The 24,710-nt window shown below is 38.5% G+C and overlaps 1 protein-coding gene across 2 annotated transcripts in view; it reads right to left on the reverse strand.

Moving 5' to 3' along the window:
- Positions 1–24,710, reverse strand: part of EDIL3 (EGF like repeats and discoidin domains 3) — a 248,347-nt gene that overhangs the window by 128,745 nt on the left and 94,892 nt on the right. Inside the window, exon 3 of one of the 2 annotated variants that reach the window (XM_050986987.1) lies at positions 20,369–20,398. The exons of the other annotated variant lie outside the window; for it this stretch is intronic. Within the exon in view, the coding sequence (XP_050842944.1) occupies positions 20,369–20,398 (30 nt within the window). The remainder of the gene's footprint in view (positions 1–20,368; positions 20,399–24,710) is intronic. 2 annotated transcript variants of the gene reach the window in all.

Raw genomic sequence — 24,710 nt, forward strand, 5'->3', positions numbered from 1 at the left:
GAAACTTGCCAGCAAGGATTTTTATGAACAAGAAAAAAATATGAAGCGTGTCACTACTCATTAATCATGGCATTAGTTTTTAATGTGAGAGAAGACAGGAGACAGTGAGGCTAAATCTTGCTCTTCTGTTAAAGATAACAGGCATTCTAGTTTTTGCACCACTGAGGGAATAGGTATTAATCAAACACGCCTATCATGCACAGAGTGACATGTACAATGTCCCTGAATGATCACTACATGTCAAGTTAGCAGTCTGAGGAGATCTTTGCTATGGCTCCAGGTGATTCTCTGAAATGTGAGTATCTGGGCCACTAGTCAGCAGCTACCAAACCAACTATTCTTTTCCACTCAGTGCCTCTGTTGCCACTTCAAGATGATTTGAAAAAGCTTTTCTGACTAAATTTTCATTTTCCCCAGCATGCCACATGCTAGAATGCATAAAGTTTCAGCATGGAGATCTGCTAGAATTGCAATTACTATAACTTTAAGTACCTTTGAAAAATGAAATTGCTTGACCTAGGTCTGAAGTTTACTCATTTAACAGCACTGGAAAAGAGCTACTTACATGTTAATGTCTTACTAACACTACTCCCAGCACGACTCCTACCAGAAGAAAACATTATTTTGATGATTCTTTTTTTTCCCTATGTCATTTTAAAGAAGTGGTAAACATTGTTTAGAAAGCCCCACATGCAAGCTTGTCTTGATTTGTAAATTCAGTATAATGTATGTTACTTGCCACCTGTGCTGTGCACCCTGAGAGGTGATAAGCACTGTTTGCTGAAACGCAATGTCATAATCATTCACTCACTTTAAATTGCATTTGGAAAAAAATACTCAAAGCAAACAAAAGAGAAAAGAAATCTAGAGCATCATTTACTGTCAATCAGAGTTGGGAATTTCAGAATCCCAGAATAACAAAGGTTGGAAAAGATCACCAAAGCCATCAAGTCCAAGCTCTACCTGCTGCTCAATTTGTTGCCAGCCCAGAGCACCTCCAGCCCCTCAAGGTGACACCTGCAGGGCTGGGCACTCCAAACCCCCCTGGGCAGTGCCAGGGCAGTTCCTGAGCCCCCTTTCCATGGGGAAATTCCTGCTGTGCCCACCCTGAGCCTGCCCTGGCCCAGCCTGAGCCGTTCCCTCTGCTCCTGTCCCTGTTCCCTGGAGCACAGCCCGACCCCCCGGCTGTGGGGCTGGGAGGGTCCCCAGGACCAGGGGAGAGGGGAGAATGGACTCCGAGGGCTCAGAAGGCTGATTTATTATATTGTGATATTGTATTGAAAGAAAATGATATACTGAAACTGTACTAAAGAAAGAGAAAGGAGACATCAGAAAGCCAGAAAAGAATGAATAATGAAAACCCGTGACTGACTCAGAGAGTCCGACCCAGCTGGCTGAGATTGGCCATTAATGAAAAACAATTCACCTGCTGGGCAAACAATTCTCCAAATCACATCCAGAGAAGCAAAACATGGAGAGGCTGAAGCTTCCCAGGAGAAGAGATCCTGGTGTGGGGATTATTCAGAAAACATCACGGTGACACCCCCGACTGTCCCCTCCTGGCAGGAGCTGTGCAGAGCCACAAGGGCCCCCTGAGCCTCCTTTTCTCCAGGCTGAGCCCCTTCCCAGCTCCCTCAGCCCCTGCTGCGGCTCCATTCCCTTCCCAGCTCCGTTCCCTGCCCCGGCCCCGCTGCAGCCCCTCCATTCCCCGTCTGAGGGCCCGGAGGTGCCGCAGCCCTCGAGGTGCGGCCTCAGCAGGGCCGGCACAGGGCCATGGAAACAATTCCCAACTTTGTGCCAGGAGTTACAAGCCACAAGGGTTTGGGTAGAGTGTTAGTGAATTTATCCCAGGGTGAAAATGTGCAAATTTGGGGATTTGGAATGGGGGTTCAGGGGGCAAGATGGAGGAATCTGGGCGTGTGCTGTCCTTCCTCCTGTTTCTCCTCAGGCTCCATCCTCTGCTGTGACGGTGGCACTTTAGGGTTGGTTTGGGTAGGGACAGACTGTCTGCCATGGGTGACAGCTATTGGGAAGTTATGGTAAATAAAGCTCACGGAGCTCTTGGTATAAACAGCCAACACCAGCCTGAGGGTGTCGGTGTGCCACAGCCCGGCCCGCCGGACAGGCCTGGGCGGGTCAGGGACACAATGGTATAGAGAAGGGAAAATAAACAACCTTGAAAGGCAGAACCCACACATCTCAGCTTCTTCTTCGGTCTGGGGCTGGGAAAAGAGACTTTCTAACTCCTGGGGGTCATCTCAACACCAGAGACCTCATCAGCACAGCACCCAGGGCCTGTCCCAGCTTCCCAGCCTGGAGTGCTCCAGGGGCTTGGTGTGACCTGACAAGTCACCTTAGTGAGCCAACAAATGAACGAATAAAATGATTTAGACTTTGAAGATCTGTAAATGCAATGCTTCTGGGTGTCTGTCTCTTTGCGTTTTCAATTACAAGCCCAGGTTTGAAAGATTCTCACAGCAGCTCCATTCATCCAGGCGTCAAGTCAGGGAACACTGCGCTCTCCAAGCAAATATTAATTTGCAAAGCATAGAAATTAGCTGAATGATGAGGATGTCAGAACACATTCCCCAGTTATTACTGCCCATGTGGCTATTGCAATTTGAGAAGCCACGCAGGTGCACATTTCTATTATGACTTTTGTCATCAGCCTGTTCCAAGACACAGCCCTGCAGAGGTTTTGCTTGTGTACATCATTAAACATGGGATATGTCTCACTGAGCCAGAAAAATAATGGACATGAACGTACTGAAGATGATTCCAAATGGTATTATTAGCAAAAAAAGGGCAAAAATCGAGAAGATGAAAACAAAGAGAATGGCTGCTGCCTGATTTGCCTTTTGCCACACACACTCTGTATTATAATTTAAAAGCAGTGGTACACTACATTCTTAATTCTGGGAAGATATTTGTCTTTCAAGTATTGCTGCTTATATTCTTTCAAGTATTACTACTTCATGCTATTTCTCCTTCATAATAATTTGGGAAGAAACCTGTCTAATAATTTGCACTTTTAGCCTCCCAATAAATATGAATTGTGTATTTTTTTTTCCAAGCCTCCATCACAGTGCTACAGTTTGGGGAGTACCCACGGGCAGCCTCATATGTTAATTGTTTCTGTGCAAGCAAGATCTCTAATCTTCCAAGAACAATAAATCTCTTAATAATTACTTTCTCATTTTGCTTTCTGCTTTCTCTGTATGGCTTGTTAAGCACACATTCAGCTTACTTTCAACGATTTTCTTTATATTTTGCATTTTCTCAGATCAGTCCAAACTGCAAAGGCTTAAAAGGTCATCTGAGGTGTATAGTGATAAATATACTGGTGCATGAGAGTATTTCTAACTAATGTTTTTCTTTTATGAAGACTTCCTTCTGGAAAAAAACCCCAACAAAACAACAAACCCTCCAGCAACAATATTAACTTTTTTTTTTCCTAATGATAGTTGTTATGGACAAATAATATCAGCATTTTCAATATAAATGTTGAGTATTTTGCTTTGGCTATTGTTTGCTTTTGTTGTTGCTATTCACAGAAACTGGTAGTTCAAAAATTATTTTTAGAGCAACAAAACATCGTCATTATTTGTGCTTAAAATAAAAAATTACAGTCACATAGTTTTGACTAGTTAACATTTATTATTTGATAAAAACATGGGTTAGACTAACTCTGTGTTCTAAATGAATGATTGAAATTAAAAAGGCTGTGCCACCCTACCATTGTTTCTCCTCATTCTTCAAAGGACCAGAATTTAAGTTCACACATCTTAAACTTATTTAAATTGAATGAGCACCGTAATATGATTCCTCAAAATTAATTAATTAATTAATTAATTAGGTAATGAATTGATTTTAACTGAGTCTATAGGACCCCAATGATTCAATGACTGCAGATTTAAGTGTCCTGAAGGAACTGGGGCCTAATCCTGCCATCATTCCACTGAAGCACCAAAAATGTTATGTGTAAGATCTGGGCACAGATGGCACACGAGGAGAGGTCCCAGCCAACTTTCACAGGGATGTCCAGGCTTTAAAACAACATGGTGTTAAATTCTGGATAATTAATTATGTGACAGCCTGATTAATATGGTCTGTTACTCAGATCTGTAGCAGCAAGTCCACAGAAATCATATTTTACCAAAAGAAACCCCCAAAACCAAAAACACAAACCAGAAAAACCTGAAAAAAACTAACAAGAAAACCCCAACAAAATACCCCAACCAAACCAACAAAATAACAAACCGAATATGTCAACTGATTTTCAAAAACAGTGAACTTCAGGGATTGATTGGGTTTTTTTAAAATCAATAGTGTTGTAATACTTTTACAGGTAATCTTTAAGTGGCTTCCAACACAAAGAGAACAACAACATTTGATCAATATTAATGAGCAGAGGAATTCAATGGTGTGGTTTCCAGGCATTTTTATCCATGTTCATATAAAATAATGTCAGCAAGATTAATTGTGCACTCAAAGTAATAGATCTGTTCACTTTGCTGCTCTTTTGAGTCCTTCTTTGTTCAATTCCAGGGGTATCAGCCAACATAATAAGTATAGTCCAAAATATATCATCCTGTTATTCAATTGAAATCCCATGCTGTTTTTGAAAAAATATTGAAAGTTAACTTAAAGCATAGCGGGTTTTAAATTTTAGATGTTCTTACTAAAACCTCTGAGACTTCATAGAGGTAGGAATCAAATAAATGCATCCTCAGCAGAGCTGCAGAGGGGCTCAAGGCAGAACCATGTTGTCTGTTTTCTCATTTGACACGGAGAGTCAACGGAAAATTCAAAATAAAATCATGTATCATGCCGTACTGCAGTGGAAAGTGCATGTTTGAAAGAAACCATGAGTTTGTCTAGAGAAGATAAAGCCAGGAAAGCAAGGAAACCAGTTTAGTGATAGCCATCTGCCTCTGAAAAAACAGCATAAGCATTTGTTGTTGCCAAATATAAAATCTGCTGATGCTTTGGTGGGAAGCAAAAATTACAGGGGATGTCATTAAACAAGAAATCAACATCAGGCCATCTTCATCACACAGTTGGATTCCCTGAATTCAAAAGTATGCTAAAACAGTGGATCAAAAAATCAAAGTCCACTTTTTCTTAGTAAGTCAAGCTTAAGTGGCAAATATGAAAAATATAAGGAGAAAATAAAGAAAAAAATGTGTTCTCCAATGGAGAGAAACATGCAAAACAACCACATTTTTTTACGAGTAAAATTAAGTAAAATGAAACAAAAATATCTTATCACTTTTGATGGTGTCAACCCATTTTCTCTTCGTGTAGAAATAATATGACTTTAATGAAAAACCCTCAATTAGATATTGACCTTAATATACATCAAGGTAAAAATACAAAGCTAATTGCTTCATTTATTTTGTGGAGTATTACTGAAGTAGGATTACTAGATAATGTTATTCTGATGATATAATAAGCTGCAAATCCCATCAAAACAAATATTGTGAGCTATCATCAAACTAATAAAACGTATCAAATAATTTTCCTTCTCATTTTAAAGAAGAGTACTCTCCAGCTGTGTGCCTTTGTGACAACAGCTTTTCTTAGTTCCTCTTGGCCTTCCATGGATGTCACACAGGGTTTTCCCCCATCTGATAAATTGAGATCTTCACCAGAGATCTCTCACACAGTTTTAACATCATCACTTGGAAGTTTTCCTCTGTGTTTGGATAGTACGTGACACTTTAGGTGCTTCCTTTGCCAAAACAAAACCTTCAAAATAAGCAGTGACAGAGCTCACTTAGCAGGAGCTCCTGCATTTTGGAATTAGTGTGTGCAAAAGCAGCCAGTGTCACAAACAACTTATTTCACCTTTATGGGAAGTCAAGAATCAGCCTCCTTGCTGCAGGAGCCAGCAGAATGGCACCAGCTGCCCGTGGGGAAGGAGTTAAAGATTATCACACTGAATTAGACTCAGTGTAATCCAGCCCTGCACTGCCTCTGCTCAGCAGCTCCTGCAACCTGAGCACAAAGCTGAACCATCCTGCCGTGGAAACGAGCAAAAGTCTGCGCTAGATATTTTACAAATATTTGTGATGAGCTCAATTTCCGAGTCTTTATAGTTGACATAATTTTCTAAGTGACATACGTGTTTTCTTCAGGCAGTTAAAAATCTCACCACCATTATGCACACAGGTGATGGACTGCCTTTTTTTCAGAAGTACACTGACCTGTTTCTTTCCTCATTGCCATTTTAAAAACTTAAAATGGATTTTTGAAGGTCTGCCCCTTCAAATGTGAGATTGCAGAATTCACACTTCAGCAGGCACAAACCCAGAGTATAACCTAATCCTATTCAAAAGGGACCATTTTCCACAGAGACACGCAGATGAGCATTCACATCCATCAAGAATGTCTCTACAGGTTCTGGCAGAAATCTGCTTTATTGCACAAAAAGGTCAGGAATACAACAAAAGCTTCTGAGGGTCTCTGATCTTCCTCACATTTACTGCTCTGGTTGTTAATTCAATATTATTGTGAAGACTTTGAATGCCCCCAGGTGCCTGCCTTGCAGTGCAGAGTTTGGGAACATTTGAGGAGCAGTTCCCAGCAGATGTGCTATTGACCTTCTGAAGGCACTGCAATCATGAAAATGTCTTCTAGACAACATGCTCATTCTGCCACTAAAGTATTAAAAGTATTAAAGTATTAAGCATTAGCAGTAATGAACTAATGCTTTGTAGCCCAGTATTTGCTCCTTCTCACTCAAAAATACTCTTTCTTTCATTTAAAAGTAATTCTGTTGTAAAGATAGACATAAACATCTAAATGTTTTAGGGCCCAAAACATTTAAATGTTACACTGCTGCACCATGACAAACTGATCATCATCATTTAATGATGATCATCATAATAAATTTGTATTTTGAACTAACTCATCCTTCAAAGCCTCTGAAATAAAACAAGAAATTCTTCCTTGCCCAGCACATTCAAATATTGGTAAAGTAAGGAAAAAAGGAAATAAGCCAGTTCTCAACAGCTCCTTCTTATCCTTCAAAAAATTTCTTTCAGAATTTGCCACTGTTGTTTCTATTTCACTGCTGGGATACACATGTACTTTGCATCAAGAATATGTATTGACCTACTCCTTGCTTTTTGTTTGGTTATTTCAACCTGAAAAGAACAGGCACTGCGGAACATCATTCACAGTTTATGTGGGATATTGATAACAAAAACTGATTGCTGCATGTTATTCCAGTTAATGCATGAAAGCAGAGAAAGTAATTAGATGATACACACTGTCATCTCATGAACATACCCAAAATACCAGCTTTGGGGGAAAAAAAATTAAAAAAAAATCTGTTCAGCCTGGCTTGTAAGTGAATTAGTAGTATATTAGATTCTATCTGCCTATATATTCATTATAAACTAATGGCAGAGATCCAGACTTAATTGCACTGTGATTAAATATTTATCTTGTTTTTAATGCAGCAAATGGAGCGTGTTGATTATAATGATCAAGGTGTCTCCATCTGGATGCAGCAAAAGAAAAAGTTCACCCCCTGAGTGCAAAATGGCTTTTGGGTCATTTCTGCACATTTCCCTCCAATTCTATTCCCTACAATTCTTCTACCGGGAAGAAATTTAACCTGGATTGTCCAGCCATCTCCCAACCTTTTTGGAGCTAATAGCTGGAATATTTTCTGAAAAAGAGCAATTTATACTTGATGGATATACAATGACTTTCCTTAAGAGTCTTAAACTTAGCCTTTGATGGCAAATTATACCCAAATTTGAGGCACGATGAGTGTAGCAGGCACTGTGATTTTACAGAGGGTGAGACATGAAAATACTCTAAAATCTAAGGAAAGTGTTCAAAGCACTACAAGACATTTTCCCCAAGTCCTATTCCATTATTTCACTTCATATTCCTCAGCTTTTGAGGCTAAGAGCTTTCTTTTCCAATTTTCAATGCTGTTTTTCATCTCTTTGTACCCTTTGCCCCAAAATATGTGTTTCTGGAAAATGCCCACAGTATTCTTCCCCCACCAGCTCTTCCACAAACCTCCTTAGCAAATGTTAATGTGAGACCTGCTCTGCATCTCTGCATCACCTTTCACAGGAGGATTTTATCATCCCAGGGAACCCCTGATCAGTTTACAGAAAATACATTTCCAAGGCCTCTTCCTCCTCCTTTAGCTTTCCACTCAGGCAGCATCATTGCTGTTTTTCTCGTTCTCTGTCACTGACTTCTCCCAGTCTTTCTGACCCAGATGTGGCCAAGATTGTTTGCTACACTCCTTTTGTGATTTAATTTGTCTCATTAAAACTAGATTAATTTTCCAGCATCCATTAGAAATATTTTCTAATTTTGTTTTTCATTGGATTCTGGTTTACATCAAACAGAAAAAAAAAAAAAAAACCAAACCCAAAACCACCCTCTGCAAACAGAGAGAATAATTTTGTAAAGCTTTGCTGAAGGACTGCAGACTTGAATTTTTAATGCTAAAATATTCAAAGAAATATTAGATTAGATTTCAGTTGGGATGTCTGGAAGATTTAGTTCAAAGGTGCAGTCCTGAAAAGGCTAATGTCTACAGATTCTGCATTAAAACAAACTCTCCAAATCCATTTTCTACGTGATTTGAACAAATCTATGTCTCTGTTTTCTCCTCTGATAATGGCTTAAGTAAAACAGACCCATCAATAAAGAAACTATATATTGTTTGGTGCCTAATGCAGAACCTCACTTGCAATTGGGATTTCTGTGCAGCAAATGTTATTTTTATCATCATAATTCTTGTCATCATCTCTGAAGATGTCATTTTTTGTTGTTTCACTGCACTTTAAACTGCCAATGATGAGGACTTGTCGTCCTTTTTTGCCTCTATAACTGGAAAATGGAAAAAAAAAAAAAAACCCTCCAAAGATTATGTGAACCTTAATTATAACAGCAAATAGAATAAATCCAGTTAGTCCTCTTGCTGAGGATTCCAGTGGGAACTAAAAAATGCCACAGCCTAAACTTAGGCTGTTCATATTTGTATGAGTCAGATCCTAATTACTAGAGCTACATTAATGACACAGAAGCAGCAGAAGAGAACCTCAGAGGGTGGTTATCCTCAGGACATGAAATATTATTAAAAAGTGATGAAAGAGAATCACTAAATGTGAAATATATATAGTCCAGACAGGCATAAAGTTGTCCACAGCTGAAACCAAGGGAAATAGAGAAGAGTTACACACCAGTCACTTATTTCCCTGAGGATGTAGGGCAAAGGAAATATATCCTTTCCTCTTCCACTTTTTTCCCAAGATGCCATCAAAACCTGCTATTTCTATGTAAAAAACCCTAAATCCTATTGAATTCCAGATCCTGTCACTACTCTCCAAATCTTTCTCCTTTCCTAGCTAGACAATCCAGCTAGGAAAGCATTTCTCTTTTTTCTCCTCATCTTCCACTCCTCCTCCACACTGGCTTTTTGTCAATCCAGAAACCTACAGGGATTGAGAATCCCACCTTAAAATCACAACCCATGTTTGCAGTCACAAGCCTTCAGTTTGGAACATACACAACAGGATCACTTGAGATCTGCTTCCACAGCACAAATTCAAATTAACTGCTTGTGACTAATGTGGTTCACATGATGCCAGTTGCACCTGGATGGAAGCGCTGACTTATTTTGGTGGCTAATGGCAATAAGCCCTGCACAGCAATACTGCAGGTTGGTGTTTCCTGATAAGCTTTAATGCTTTAACTTGAAATTCCTGCTTGTGTTTAATAATAATGTAAATAGTTTGTGATAAGGAGTTCAAGCACAGCTCTCAGCACAGGTAAACGTTGCCTTCCAGGGATGGGGCTTGAGCTGCAGCACTCTCCAGGGAAATGTTTTATTCCTTTAGGGAATGGCATGGCACACTTTCACTGGAGATCTTGCTTATAGCCCCTAAAAGAGCCAAACAAGAATGAAGTGATAAAAAGATGTTCATGCTTATTCAAGGTCCTTCAGGTGCACTTATAGCCAAAGGCACATGTGATACAGGGCTTTGACACTTATATCTGTTTATCAAATTATAATTAAGGAGAATCCCCAGTTAGAAGTACATTTACTGTGGTAATCCCCCACCTTGTTTTGGCCTCCCACTGAAGAAATTGTACAGTTGTACAATGATACTTTACAGAGCTACAAATAGATGAAAGAAATATATAAAAAGCAAATATCTTTTGGCATCAGAGCCATAGAGCCTTTCCTGGTGTCCACCCTCAGGTGGATCATAAGTAGCTTGCCAGACACATCCATCTGCATGACTTAAAGCAGTTTGAGGCAAAAAACTTATTTTGAATTTCTTAGGATATTATATTATATGGCCTGTATTGTTCTATAAAAACTTGAGAGGGAAACAAGACCTGGTGAGAAACACATTGCTTTGCAGCTTCTCTCCCTGCCCCTGCTCATAGGAGGTTTGAGCAGAACACACACCTGGCAGGATGTTTGATTTGTGTTGTGTTTAAAAAAAGAAAATCTCAGAGTTTCTGTTTTGCAGAAGAAAAATAAAATAGTAGAAGTGTTTTGTCATCTAGGAGGCAGGATTAAAAAAATAAAATTGAGACAGTTTTGGTCAACATGGAAAGATACTGAAATACTCTCACTCTTCCCCTTAGTGCATATTAAAAATAAACTGTTCTGCCGTTTGAACAGGGTGAAATTCTGTCAGAAAGTTGAAACTAATGAAATTCATGAATAACTGTAACACTGACTTGTAATATTACTGTGGAGTGTTAATTCATGCTTTGTTAAAACACAGTGCTGTAGGAAAATTGAATACATAAATCTCTACCCAGACCTTTTGTTCTTGGGCCGTGCCTTCCTCCTTGTAGCTATTGCAGCCATTCCAATAAAACTTCAGGAATTCCAAGGCATTTCTCAGGTTATGTGACAGAAATAACTTTCAAAGTGTATAAAGGTAGATTTCATGCTAGCATCTTTTTAATAATAGAAAACTGGACATTTATGGGAGCATGTTACAATTAAAATTACAACTGTGTTATAATTGGAGCATATTACAGTTTCATCATTGCTATTTTTATCCCAACAGTTGCCACACAGCCACAACTCCCATGGCAGCCAGTGGAAGTTGTGTCTGGAATTAGAGCTGGACTGGGAAATCTTTTGACCTTTTTGCTTATCTTCACTCACTCTGACAATTTTCATTGAGCATTTTATTGCTTTACAGTACTGTGCATCGTATGTAAAGGGTTTTGCCACAATTTTGTTTTGAAGTCACATGGCATTTATTTGTAAAGAATGACTACTGCAGACAATAGAAAAAAACATAGGAGAAAAATATGCAAAAATAGTTGTTTCCAAAATATTTTTTTTACCTACTACAAATGTATATTTATGATTACTCAATATACAGGTAGCTGAATGCCACATAACATCTTAGGCTTTTGTTAGGCCTAATAAAGGGCATTCATGCTGCCAGGCAAAACAGAGTTTATCTAAAAGATTTCCAGTAGAAAAAATCAAAGTGCATTTTCATTGCATTAGTAAAACTTCAAAATAATATACAATAAAAAAAATAATCTATTCAATTTCTAAGACAAAAGAAAACAGGAAGGCCTTGGCTCCTGCAAAGAGTGATTGCCATATGGAAAGTCAATATATGGGTAAAAATGATGGGAATGAAGTGGCACATATTTGTTACTGCAAGAAATCATCTAAGAAGTTGCTGTGTATGTGCAGAAATCCCCATAGTCCTGTCTGAGTGAGCTCATTCAAGCCTTTGCTTGATATTTCCATGCACCTAAAGCAATTTAAATTCTCTTTATGATAAGAAATGCATCTAAATTTTACCTGTTAGGTTGTTTCAGTGACACAGTTTAAAGAGGGCTGTTTAGTCTTGCCCAGTGTTAGTGACAAGCAGCATTTCACTGATTTTTAAAATAATAAGGCCAAGTCTTCCTTCAGCAATTTTTTCTGTTCAAGCTATGGCAGACTTAAAGATCTCAAAATACAAGATCCTGATTATACAATCAGCCTCCAAGGAGGCTGAATTTAACACAAGTACCAAATTCTCTCAGTTCTGCCGTGCTCTCTGTAATTTGCCCCCTGCCAGAGAGCTTTCCTTGGGACTTCCTCCATGCTTTCTTTAGCAGCCAACTAACCTGCTTAAGCTCAGGTTTCTTAACACTCTGATGTAATAAAATATTAATTATTGAAAAGATGTGGTTGTAAGAATTAATAATTTTAATTATATTTATATTTATTTCAATTAATAATTTTGTTTTATTGAACAGGAATAGCTTTTCTAAAAACGGGTCATTATTCAATATGTTTTTTTCCTCCTGAATTGATGTGCAATACAAAGTCTTGACAACTAAAAATCCCTTAAATTTGCGCTGTAAAGGAGTGAAATTCCTTCCTCAGTATCCTTTATGTTTCCACAGTCAATCCATGCTTTAAAGATGGTCATAAGGCTGTTTAAACCCAAAATAAACATAAAGTAAGCCTGCTTGTGATGCTATTTTTTCATTACAGTCTTTTTCATCAGGCTTATTAACCTGCTACTAAATCCTCCACCAACCACTAATTCTGCTTGGTTTGCCTTCATCAGTATTTGCTTATTTTTATTTCACTTTCCACATATCTAATGGCAGAATGAGAATCTTTAGTGGAACATAATCCCAATACTTGACCAGAGAAGACAATTTCTTCATCTTCACTCCAACTTTCCATGCACATTCCCACCAAATTCCCCTTCCTTTTCCCAGCACGCGTGCCCCTGCATGGCAGGAGAGGTCAGGGAGCTGCACCAGGTGAACACTGACTCCACCAGGAAAACTGCATTTTGGCTGAGGCCCTTTCAGCTGGAGCAGCCCCCTGATGTAGCTGCACACGGAGCTGTGCAGGGCCAGCACGGGCACAAGGGAGAGCAGGGTGTGCTGGAGGAGGCAGTCAGAAATGTGAGAAGGAAACAATCCTTGCAACAGCCCCATTGCTGCCTTTCTCTCTGCATCCCTGCATGCACTCCCTCTGTGCCCATGCTCGACTCATTCATCCCATTTCCTTTTGCCTGTCATCTTCCTTCCCCAAGAATTTCTCCTCTCTGTTTTCAGCACTTGTCGGATGAAAATCCTTCCTAGCAGCAAAGGGTTTTGTCAACTCTTCTCTGTCACGTTCAGCCTTTTCACAGAATCCCAGAATCACTGGGGTTGGGAAAAACCTGCAGGAGCAGGAATGCAACCTGTGACCAATCCCAACCTGTCAAACCAAGCAGAGCACTCGGTGCCACATCCAGTGAAGTGGTTCACTTCCAAAACATCGTGTCTCCCCCAAAAAGGTGTTCTTTTTCTACAATTCCCCTGTGTTTCAACTCTGCTTGTCAGGAGTGCAGAGGATTCAAGGAGCAACCAGAGCAGTACCTCCTTCATCTTCTCATTCCTTCCTCATCTTCAGAGGATGAATAAATAAATACCAAATAATAATATTTGGATGTTTATTATTCACTTCTGTGAACTGCCCAGAGCTAGAGCTAGTCCTGCTCTTTTCATCTGTCCTGTCAAGGACTGGATGCCTGCAAAATCTCTTTTTGGGGAGCACTGCTTCCCAGGTGGGAAGAGCTGCACCTGTGTAAAATTACCTTGTTGATATAGACATCATAGAATCATAGAATTTGGGCTGGGACTTTAAATATCACCCAGTGCCACCCCCTGCCATGGGCAGGAACATTTTCCACCAAACCAGTTTTCTCAGACCTCCATCCAACCTAGCCTGGATCAGTCAGAGGCAGATGCCTGGCATGAAAAGCTTCATCTTGGGAAGCTTCTGCCTCAAAATTAAGGTAAGAAAGGGAAAAGCAAGAAGGAAAAGTTCATTACAGAAATCAGTACCTGGTTTAGGGGATACAACATGATCTCACACTGGGATGAATATTGTATAACCACCACAAATACCACTCTCTGAAACTGTGCAGATTATAGAAAAATGCCCATGTCTGAGTTTCTCAGGCAGCTGCCAGCACTGCAGGCTGATTTCAAACTCCTAGCTGACTCTTTTTTTGTCAGTCTTGAAAATAAGCAAGCCATTTTGCCAAACTGTGTTATTTTTATGATATGTGGATGGACAGGCACTAAGGGATAGGCTAAAAATGCTAATTAATCTTCATTCTTGACCTAAGCAAGATTTCCAGCTTTTAAATGTGAGAGGCTGCTCCAATAGCCTTCAGTGCCACCTGGCATCTAGGACTATTTTTACTGCATAAGCCTCATTTCCATCAGAATGGGGTTCAATATGACCTTTACATAATTTTCTGATTTAGTCTATATTTTGCTTGGAATAGATGGAAAAGTAATTAGCAAGCTAGCTCCAGGCACTGGAAAAAAAAAAATAAAATATGCAGTTGGAGAAGAAAAAAGGAAAAGGAATTGCTACAAATGCGTAAACCAAGTTCAACAAGACAGTAAATCTGTGGTACAGCCCCTGGGGGAATGGCAAATCCTTTCCCTTTTAGAATAATTCTGAAGGATGATTTCCCTCTTTGAAATGTGTGAAATGGGAGAGCTTTGCACACCGCAGCAAAATCACTGTGGCCCCAAAGACAGCCTGGGAGCTGTCACAAAACCACAGCTCCAGATCCTGCTGTGCAGTGGGCAGGAAACTGAAGTCCTTGAGACTTGACCAGACACATCCTTGATGCTTTGAGGGTGACACAGAAAGCAGATTAAACCTGGCATGCTTTCATTTTTAAAGTTTCATTTCAGTAACTTAAAAAAAAAAAAGAAAAAAAAAAAAAAAAAAAAAAAAAGAAAAAAACCAAGGGAAAAAAAAGAGAGAGAGAAAATCTGGTTTGGTTTCTCTTTTCTCATTGTCATGGAATCATGAAATGGTTTGGGTTGGAAGGGACCAAAAAGATCATCCAAAACTCATCATAGTAATCTTTGAAGAAGGCACTTTTATCTTTATTTTGTTTTCTGTTTTTCCTTTTTTTTTTCCAATTAATAAACACCTCTAAATAATGCCTCTCTAAATAAATTATTTTCTCTGTGAAAATTATTATTTTCACAGAGAAGGGGGACCCTTTGTGAAATCCAGTTTCAAACCCACATCAGTTAAGTATTTTAAGGACAAAGACGTGGTATAGTTATTATATAAGGATATAAGGATACTTTTCATGCAAATATTAATGCCAGTATGATCTCAAATGTTTTTTATTTCAATTCTTAGCCTCATTCCCTGAGAGTCAAGGCCACAAATTGCCCAGAACTTTGACCAAATGGATCTCACCTGCTCTTTGATGAGCACCAAATGGCAAAAGAATTTTCTGACATGAAACAAGGAAGGAAAAGAAAAAACAGATTACCTGTTCAAGGTAATAAATATTCACCTGTTCAAGAAAAGACCTATCTAATATTTGAATTATAGAATTACAGAATGGTTTTGGTTGAAAGGGACCTTAAATCCCATTCAGTGCCACCCCCAGCCATGGCAGGGACACCTCCCACTGCCCCAGTGTCCAGCCTGGCCTTGGGCACTGCCAGGGATCCAGGGGCAGCCCCAGCTGCTCTGGGCACCCTGTGCCAGGGCCTGCCCACCCTGCCAGGGAACAATTCCTCAGTGCCAAGATCCCATCTAAATCTGCCTATTTTTAAGCTGTGTAAATTTCAATTATTTTAAACTATCTAGTTTAGGATTGGTGGCAAATGGGACCCTCCTAGCTTCCACTTTATATTGTTATGAAAAATCCAAACCAAGAAAATTTGATATTCTGAATATCTAAGCAGTATTAAACTGCTACATGGCATTTTACTAATAACATATCTAGTGTTTTAAATCTATATAAAATGACAATATAGTAAAACTTTAAATGCAAAGAGATTTAGATAGAGAAAACTCATTCTTTTACATTTTTATACATTTACAATATCCATTCTGTTGTTTGTTTTTTTTTTTTTAACTCTACATGTCTAAGGAAAAAATTTATTTCTGAGGATCCAATAATTTCACAGAAGTTCTCTCCTAAGAGTCATCAAGGCTGTGCCCAGCAGCTCAGCTTTGAAATATCTACTGACCAAAATAATTCACATTACCTTTAATTTTTCATTTTTTTAAATCTATTTAATTTCTGTAAACCATTTTTTTTTAAAATTCTCTGAATAAAAAGACAAAACCAACTCAATATGTTTTGGTGTCTCTCTTTAAAATATTTCTTAAACACAGGATATCCAGGGAAGAAAAAGAAACCCGGAGTTCTCCTAGAAGGAACAAAACTGAGCATGTAACTTGTGTTTTGATTTTTATTCTGGAACTTAGATTTCAGGTATTGCTCAGTACCATGCTCCTAGAGTAAGGGTAATGGGTAAGCAATTAAAGGTAAACTCATGATAATATTATTTTAGACCTTTATTTCTCATGGCTTTTTGATACCTGTAAGTGTTATGTCTAGAACATCTTTCATCCTGGAACTTGTGCTCTTCCATAGTAATTATTTTCTACAATGTCATTCATTTCCTTTAATGAAATAAACTTAATTCTATGTATTTTTACAGCTGAAGTCTTTTTCATTTGATAAGGCATTTTGAACTTTTATTCTTACTCAAAAGCTATTTTCCCCCCCTATGTTATTTACTTATTTCAGAAAAACAATAACTTTATGTAATTCAAAAATCTAAATAAAGAGGGAACAGGTTAGATCCCACATGGAATTTTGGAAGGGTAATATAATTTTCCTTAGATACACAAATATTCAGTGCAGCTTACATACTCTGCCACAAGGAAGGGATTTTTTTTTAGTAATGTCTTTGAAGAAGGAGGCCCTGTCATGTAGTGAATCTTTAATCTCTACAACACCTAAACTTAACTAAGGTAATAGCAAAACTCACCCTGTGAAAGGGCTTTTATTGCCATGAAACTCTAAATGTGTTTGCATATGTTACATAGATGGAAGGCAAAGACAAAAATGTCGTGTTTCCTAAAGTATTATGATTAAAAATAAAAATAAAATAAAAAAATAAAAATAAAAAATAAAAAATAAAAAAAATAAAAATAAAGATAAAGATAAAAATAAAAACAAAAATAAAATTAAAAATAAAATAAAAACAAAAATAAAATAAAAAATAAAAATAAAAATAAAAATAAAAATAAAATAAAAATAAAAATAAAATAAAAATAAAAATAAATAAAAATAAAAATAAAAATAAATCAGTGGCAGAGGCAAGGAATGGCTCCAGTTAAGTGATGGTCTCAGAGGAGATGTATTTATTACCTCAGTCAAAATCACTGTGTAGAGACAAGTGAACAAACTGCTGTGCTCTGTCTCATCAGGTGTTGGAAGAATTACTCTTTAATAATTGCGGAAACTACTCCAGGCTCCTTGAGGAGATGTGGGGGGGAATCCATAAAACCATGGGGAAACATTTTTGGGATGAAAACCTTCAAACAGCAGGACATCCAGCAGGAGTTTCTTGCTACATTAGGCTTTGAAAAATAGTTGTCAACAATGGAGCCTCCTCCTGGCTCAACAAACAGCTTTCAAAGGCTCATGTCACATATGGATGGGATAAAAACACTTGGGAAAGAGAGAATTATCCTGAGATTTTCCTTGTTTTAGTAAATAGTTATTTAATTAAATAGTTATTTAATTAGTTTATTTTTTTAGATTTTATTTTAAGTAAAATTAAGAAATATAGTGAAGTAACTCAAAATAGAGTTTAGATTTCCACAAGGACGTAAAATCATAGGTATTTTCCTGGAAAGAAAAAAGAGATCTGGAATAATGCTTACCCAGAGGCATTGCTAAGGAAAACTTTGTTTAAACTGTGAGGAGCACCTGGAAAAACTCCTTGGTTTATCTTGGGTGAAAAACATCGGGTTATAATTAGAGTTCACAATTAGTCTGAAGCACTCTGAAACTCAAGGAACTCCAGTGAAATACAATTTCTATTGGGAGACAACTACAGAGTACTTACTATTACAGGATTATTAATCTTCAATTTACAACACTCAAAGTAAAATTTTAAATTGTAAAACTTTGCTTCTACAAGATTCCTCACATTTGGCACTGTCAGAGAGGCAAGACACTATCCCAAAAAGCAGAGAATGGGAAATGGCAGTGTTTCATCCCTTTGATTAAACAAGAAAGTAAATTTTAGTTTTGGTCCTGATCCCAGGTCAACCAACAGTTTGTAATTTTCATAAAACATCAAAATAATTTTTAAAGTCTTCATAAAAATATGAGATGCAATTTGTCCTACCCCATGTTGTTTCATAAGCGAAGGCATTTGTTGGAAAAACACTGTATGGATTATGATTAGATAATGATTAGAAAAATTGCATTAACTGGAGGAAACTTGCTGCACTTTTTTTAGTGGAAAAAGAGCAGAATCTGGTATTGCATAAAACTGCCTCTACCAGGCACATGCCACTGAAAGGCTCTAGGTGAGTGCATGAGGTTTGGAATGCAGTTTCTGTTTATTTTTCTGCAGCCCTGCAACTTCCAAACTGCATGGCTGCATTCCTGCCCTGAGGGAGGGGAATCTGCTTTAGGCAGAACCCACAGTTTTACAAATGGCAATGCAATCTGAGAAATAAGTTGTATTAAAACAATCCTGTTTGAGCGCAGAACGAATCTGTTACCTTCCAAACAGCAACATCTGGTCATATCTTAGAGCAAAATCGATGGGAATCATAAATTATGGAGAGCTAGCATTGCCTCTAAAATTTCAAGATAGAAATTAATGTTGGGTTGCACTTTGTACGTGGATTTTTCTCTTAGTATAAATCATATCTGTAGGGCAGCCCACGTGGCTGTGTTATAAATTCCACTTCCCTCCACTTGAACATTTTCAGATGATGAACCTGGGTGGCTTGGCCAGATCACAGTTTGGGGCTCTCACAGCAACAGCAGTGGTGTTCTAACAGGGAGGCCATGTCTTTGGGAGATGCTCCAAAAAAAATGTGTGTATTTAAACTGTTTCCCTAAAAGGAAGAAGGCTGGGGGTTTTGTTCTTTCCTAAGCAAAAAAAACCCCCACGTTATTTTCTAATGTTTCTGTTGAATGGCTGCAGTAGGTTTCTGCTCAAACACTTTCCATGGAAACTCCAAGACTGACAGATCTCTCAAGAAATGAAGAGCTGAAAGTTGATATTTAGTAATTAGAATGCATAGCCCATCGGGGTGTGTGAATACTCTACATGTCCACCCCAAATTCCTCTTTTTGCTCTCTTTTGTTATTTCTCATTCCAGTGTTATTTCTCATTCCAGTGTTATTTCTCATTCTAGTCCTCCTTCCTGCTCATTTTGCTGCTGAATTCACGTTTAAAGCTCCCTTTTGCTTCTTTCTGTATTCAGTTCTAGTCTTAACTACTCTCCCTCTCTCACATTCTACTCTTGGCTTTGTTCTCTGTCCTTTCATTTATTATTCTCTGCTGTATCCTAATTACTTATATTGCTCCCAAGTTGTAGGTTAGCGTTGTAAACAGTGTTCAATCCTTCCTTGCCATCTTCCTCTCTTCATTCACTTTCCTCACCTTTTCTCTTTTGCTCCTCTGGAGGCCTTTCCTTCTTTTAACAAGCCACTATAAAGCGATTCCCCATTTATTTGATGTTTTAGCTCGCTGGGTTTGTACAACTCAGTGCCATTTCAAATATGTTAGGCTGCTCAGTGGCATTCTTCTCTGGTACACTGTCTTCTTTTTTCTTTAAATACTCCCCAGCTAATGGATTGCCAATTAATTAGAAATAGTTAATCTTCACAATAAAATAAACACGATGCGTTTGTGTCTCTCTGGGAGCTCCTAAACTAATTTTTATGACTGTGATGGTAACCATTCTCACAGCTTGGCAGCTTGTCAATGGAAATAAAAGTTCTGCAAGCAGAGACCCCAGCCATCGCTTGGAGAATGTTTTCTGTGAGCACGATGCTTCTGCATCTGCTGCCTTTCTTTTCCCTTCCTTCACTGCTTGTTCCCAGCTCTTTAAAGGATGTCAGTTTTGGGGCATCATCCAGGTGACTGAGTTTTGACAGCATAAGAGAAGAATCTAACATTAAAAAAAAAAAAAAAAACCCAAAAAAATGTGATTTTTTTTTCCCTTCAACTCCTGATTGAATCATTCTGTTACCTGAAGCTTGACATGCCAGCTTAAGCATGGAAGAAGGAAGGAACATGCCATTGATATTTTTAAATGCTACAGGAGGATTGTGTTTCCTGCAGACTCCAAGCTGAGGAGAAGGAGAAAAATAAAAGAAGGGGCAACAGACAGAAGAGGATAGATCCCAGCAGTGGAATTTGCCAAGTTGCACACAAAATGAAACAGGCTACAATGATTTTAGTGAAGGCAGCTCTCAAGAAATGGTTGCCACAGTGCAGATGTAATGTAAATAATTCATACCTGCTGAAGTTGGATCCTCTTCAATGGAGGCTGTGCAAAAAGGTGTCAGGAGTGGGGAGGGAGGCAGGGGCAGGGAATGGGAAGAGGAAGGAAGGGAAAGAGAGAGAAAAAGAAAAAAAAAATACAAATGAAGAAATCCATGTAATGCTAATGGTTGTATTGTTTACATTTTCACAACATAAAAACAAATAAATATAAAACAAAACTTAATTCTCAAAACCTTCCACCCCTTCTGTTCCAGTCAGCTTCTTCCCAGCCTGGTGGGAATTGCTGATTCTGGAATTGGCAGCTAGGGAGACAAAGTGGCAGTTTGGGGTGGGCTTGTGTCTGTCTGTCTGTCTGTCAGGCACACGGTAACTGGTGTCCCCATTCCAGATGTTTATTTTCCTGGGAAAAGCAATAAAAATCCTGTCTTCACCTCTCCCTTTTGTTGACAGATAACCATTAAATTGCCTTAAGTTACCATCAAAAAGCACTGATGGCTCTGGACTATCTATTACCCTGACATTCAAAAGAAGGAAACAGACATATTCCCAGCAAAAGTGAACTTTAAAAGTACATCAGTGACCTAATTCTTTCTCTTCTTTTAGTCAGTGTGGTTTATGTACACATGCATCACAAAAACGGTCTCTTCACAGCCTTGGAAAACTTTTGGATGACAGTAAAAGCTGAGTTCAAGTGTTTCTCACTTGGATACTGTGAAAAGGACCCAGAAGCGAGAGAACTCCCCATAAATGTGATATAGAGGCCCTCCTGAGATATTAAACACGTGTATCCACTCTTCTGCTTTTTCCCTTTTGCCTGCCTGCTGCCAGCTGAAATGGGAGCTCCTCCTGGTTTGATTTCTTGCAGAACCAGCTCAGACAACACCCTCCATCCACGGCAGGTGTTGGTGCACCCTGACAGAACCTGCACGTGGCATGGCCAAAAATTTCAAACATTCCCTCAAAGACCACCACCACGCTCGGTAAATTGACTTCTTAAATTTTTTTTTTTTTTGCTATCACCCCGTGTTTTAAGCAGGGAGAAACTAGGAGAGGAGCAGGGAGACCTTCCCTTTTCTTGGCCAAAAGATTGTCAACAGACACCAAGTGCCATTGAGAGAGGCCATGAACCTTGGTTAATTCAGCACAATATCCTGTATGCAACTGTATGTGACAACCAGTGCTGAACACATCAGTTATTCCTAATTGCAGAGTAGCACGGTGTCCTTTTGGGGACTGTCAGATCTAATCGAGAGGAAATAATGAATTACTCTCTCAAGCACCAGCCAACCATCTTGTCTCTAACCACTCTCGTAGGAGGTAAACAGGTGATTTTTATTTCTGAAGTTTGGCGCTCAGATAAACCCTGAAGAAGGCTACATGGAAAAAAAAACCATAACATGATGTCAGACATAATTTAAAATGGCCCTAACGTGGTACTTAGCAGAGCCTTGCCTTCTGTAACTCCTTATTTAAATTCCGAAAGTGTATTTTGAAACTGGATTAATCCATTATGCAGTGTACATATGTAAAGATCACATCAAGCTTTAACATGTTTTTTAACTACTTAAACAAAATTTTAAATAAAATGTGTTTGTGGTAGTAGAGGATTTCAAGGTAATGAAAGAAAAGAAGGAAAATGCCATGCCACTCTTTTTAACTTGAACTAGTCAGATGACTCATTAATTTAACAATATGAAAGCTGATTATAAACACACACAAAACCCCCCAAAAACCAAAGAAAGCAACCAGCCAATAAAAAAAAAGGCCAAAGAACCCCTCTCCCCCAAACCCCATAAAAACAACGAAACAAGAAGCCCCTAAACCAGAATATTTGTAATATTCAAATCTTAGAAAAACAGACTTTGAAGTAAATGAACAAACTAAAAATTAAGTCAATAAAGTAGGTTGCAATTTCTCAGGGTGCCAGTGGAAGAGACAACTTCACAGAACAGAAGAGAACATGAAAGCAGGGGGTCAGAGTTTTACAAATGCCCCAAATCCATATTAGCTTCCAGCTCTGCTGCTGCTTGAATGAGAAATAATTCAGAGTACTGGAGAGTCTGCTTTAAACCTGGTTAAACAAAATTGCCCAATTATACAAGGAATATTTATTCCAGTAACCATTTCCTTCAGACTGCTATTTGAATAATATTCTGAGACTTAATTATCAGGATGAATGGCAGCATTAGCAATTCAAAGCTGGATTCTGCTGCTACTCTGGTGGTTGTTTCAGAGGGACCACTCTGCACTTAGGTACACATCTAAATAAAACAGGATAGCTGAATCTCAGCTGAATAAATCACTCAGATGCCAAAATAGCTATGCCAATAATGTTACTTTTCTGTTTATTTAGTTAATTTTGGCTGTTTGATTGCTGGTTTAAGCTCATCCAGGAATAGACTGTGTTCTTTTGGTGCCTCAGTTGGAGTTAGTGAGAACTGCATTTGCAAAAAGACTAATTCTACTTGTCAATGCTGCATTTCTTAATCCTAGACAGAAATTAAAGATGAGTATTAAAAATGGAGATGAAAATGCAGTTCTGAACCTGTTCACAATTCACACAGGCTTCTAGAAAAAAATTAAATTCACTTAATCTCTTGCTTTTTGTGACAGGATATTTTTACCTCCCTTTAGATTAGTAATCCTTGTTTAAAAAAACAGCCTTCAGTGAGATCTTGAGCACTCAAAGAATACACGAATATACCTCCTTTTGCTTTATCATACCAGCTCAAATGCAATATCAGCACTCTGCTTTCCACTTCTGAAGGAAATGCACTAAATTACCACACCAAAAATTCCCTACACGACACTACCTTTTTTTTTTTTTCCCCATCAGCAGTGCTTTAAAACACTAAGTTATTTTAAAAATCTATTTATATAGTGACTCATCCCCAGGGTAATTATCTGTAATTTGCTCTTTGCTTGTTTCAGAGGAGTGGAGAGGGGGTAAGAGGGAGCTGCCTTGCTCAGCTGGGCTGGCAGAAGCTCGTGACTCACTGCTGTGGGTGGTGGGTCCCCATCAGCCTGGTGTCCTCCTCCTGACTCCCACAGAGGAGCCAGTAATTCACCAAAAAAAAAAAAAAAAAAAAAAAAAAAATAAAAAGCCCCCAAAAAAGTCACAGACATCCCCAAGTCCTGGTCTTATGACAGCACTGCAAGATCCTAAGCTGTAAATTGCTCTACAGCTTTTAAAGCGTTGTTCACAATGCATTTCTTCCCCCTTTTAATGCATCATTGACAAAATATAATAATATATATATATATAGCAGGAGAGATGTTGGGTTTTATCTTCAGAAAAACTCTGATGTTCACTTGGGAAAATTTAATTTTGTTTTTCTTAGAGGTGAATAATGCTGCCTGACATAAGTGGGATAAAAAAAAAATAAAATCAAGAAGACATGGGCAGGTTTGGAAAGCCTATACCAGGTGAGATGTCATCCAACATTAGCTTAAGAGAGATAATGCAGAAAGGCAATGCTTGGATAGTGTCTGAATATCTCTGCCAGACTCCTGATTATTTCTGTTGCAATGGCAGAAACCTTGACAGGTCTGTGAAAAAAAAAAAAAAATCTGAATTTTGAAGCATAAATATCTTGGTTTAGGCAGATCCAGTGTACCAGCCTGCTATGCTATGTTATTTTTCATGACACATTACAGTAGTTCTGCATTATATTAAAGCTGTGTTAAGTTTATATTAATGTGAAGGGGGGTTTTTAACATTCAAATAAAATGTTAGACTCATATGCAAAGGAATATGGAATTATCCCTATGGAAAATCTCTCCAGGAGGGCCACAGAATTATCCAAAGGAACCGTAAGCTCCAAGAGAAAATACCATTTTTCTGAATGCAGCATCAAAACTAAATTATAGTCAGCTCAGCATCAAATCTCAGGGGTCTCAGAGGACCTGTGTGCAAGGAAGACAGACTGACTTCCCAAAATCTCAGCTGTGGTTATTAGGAATGTGATTTTAATGCTACAGATGTTCCACTGGAAACAGGGGCCTGAGAATCCTGTCTCTTCCCTCTCTCCACATCTGACAGAATTCAGCATCCACAGGCCCTTGGAGCAGCCTTTGCTTCCTTCAGCTGGCCAAGCTGTTTTTGCACTCATTCATGAGAAAAAGGGGAAAAAAAACCCCAGCCCAGAACATAACAAACCCCAAAAAAACCCACAAGAAACACCCCAAAGAAACAGATAAAAAAAGGCACGACAGAACAAAGAGAAATGAACAAAAAGCAAGGCAGAAGGAACGTGCCAGGCCCCTCACCAGTGCATGGCAGAGATAACTCTCCATGCACTAATGAAACTCTGCTTGGCTGACAGATGTTCGATGGAAAACAAATATATTAATTA

The sequence above is a fragment of the Serinus canaria genome, chromosome Z, assembly GCF_022539315.1.
Source record: "Serinus canaria isolate serCan28SL12 chromosome Z, serCan2020, whole genome shotgun sequence".
Classification (NCBI taxonomy): domain Eukaryota; kingdom Metazoa; phylum Chordata; class Aves; order Passeriformes; family Fringillidae; genus Serinus; species Serinus canaria.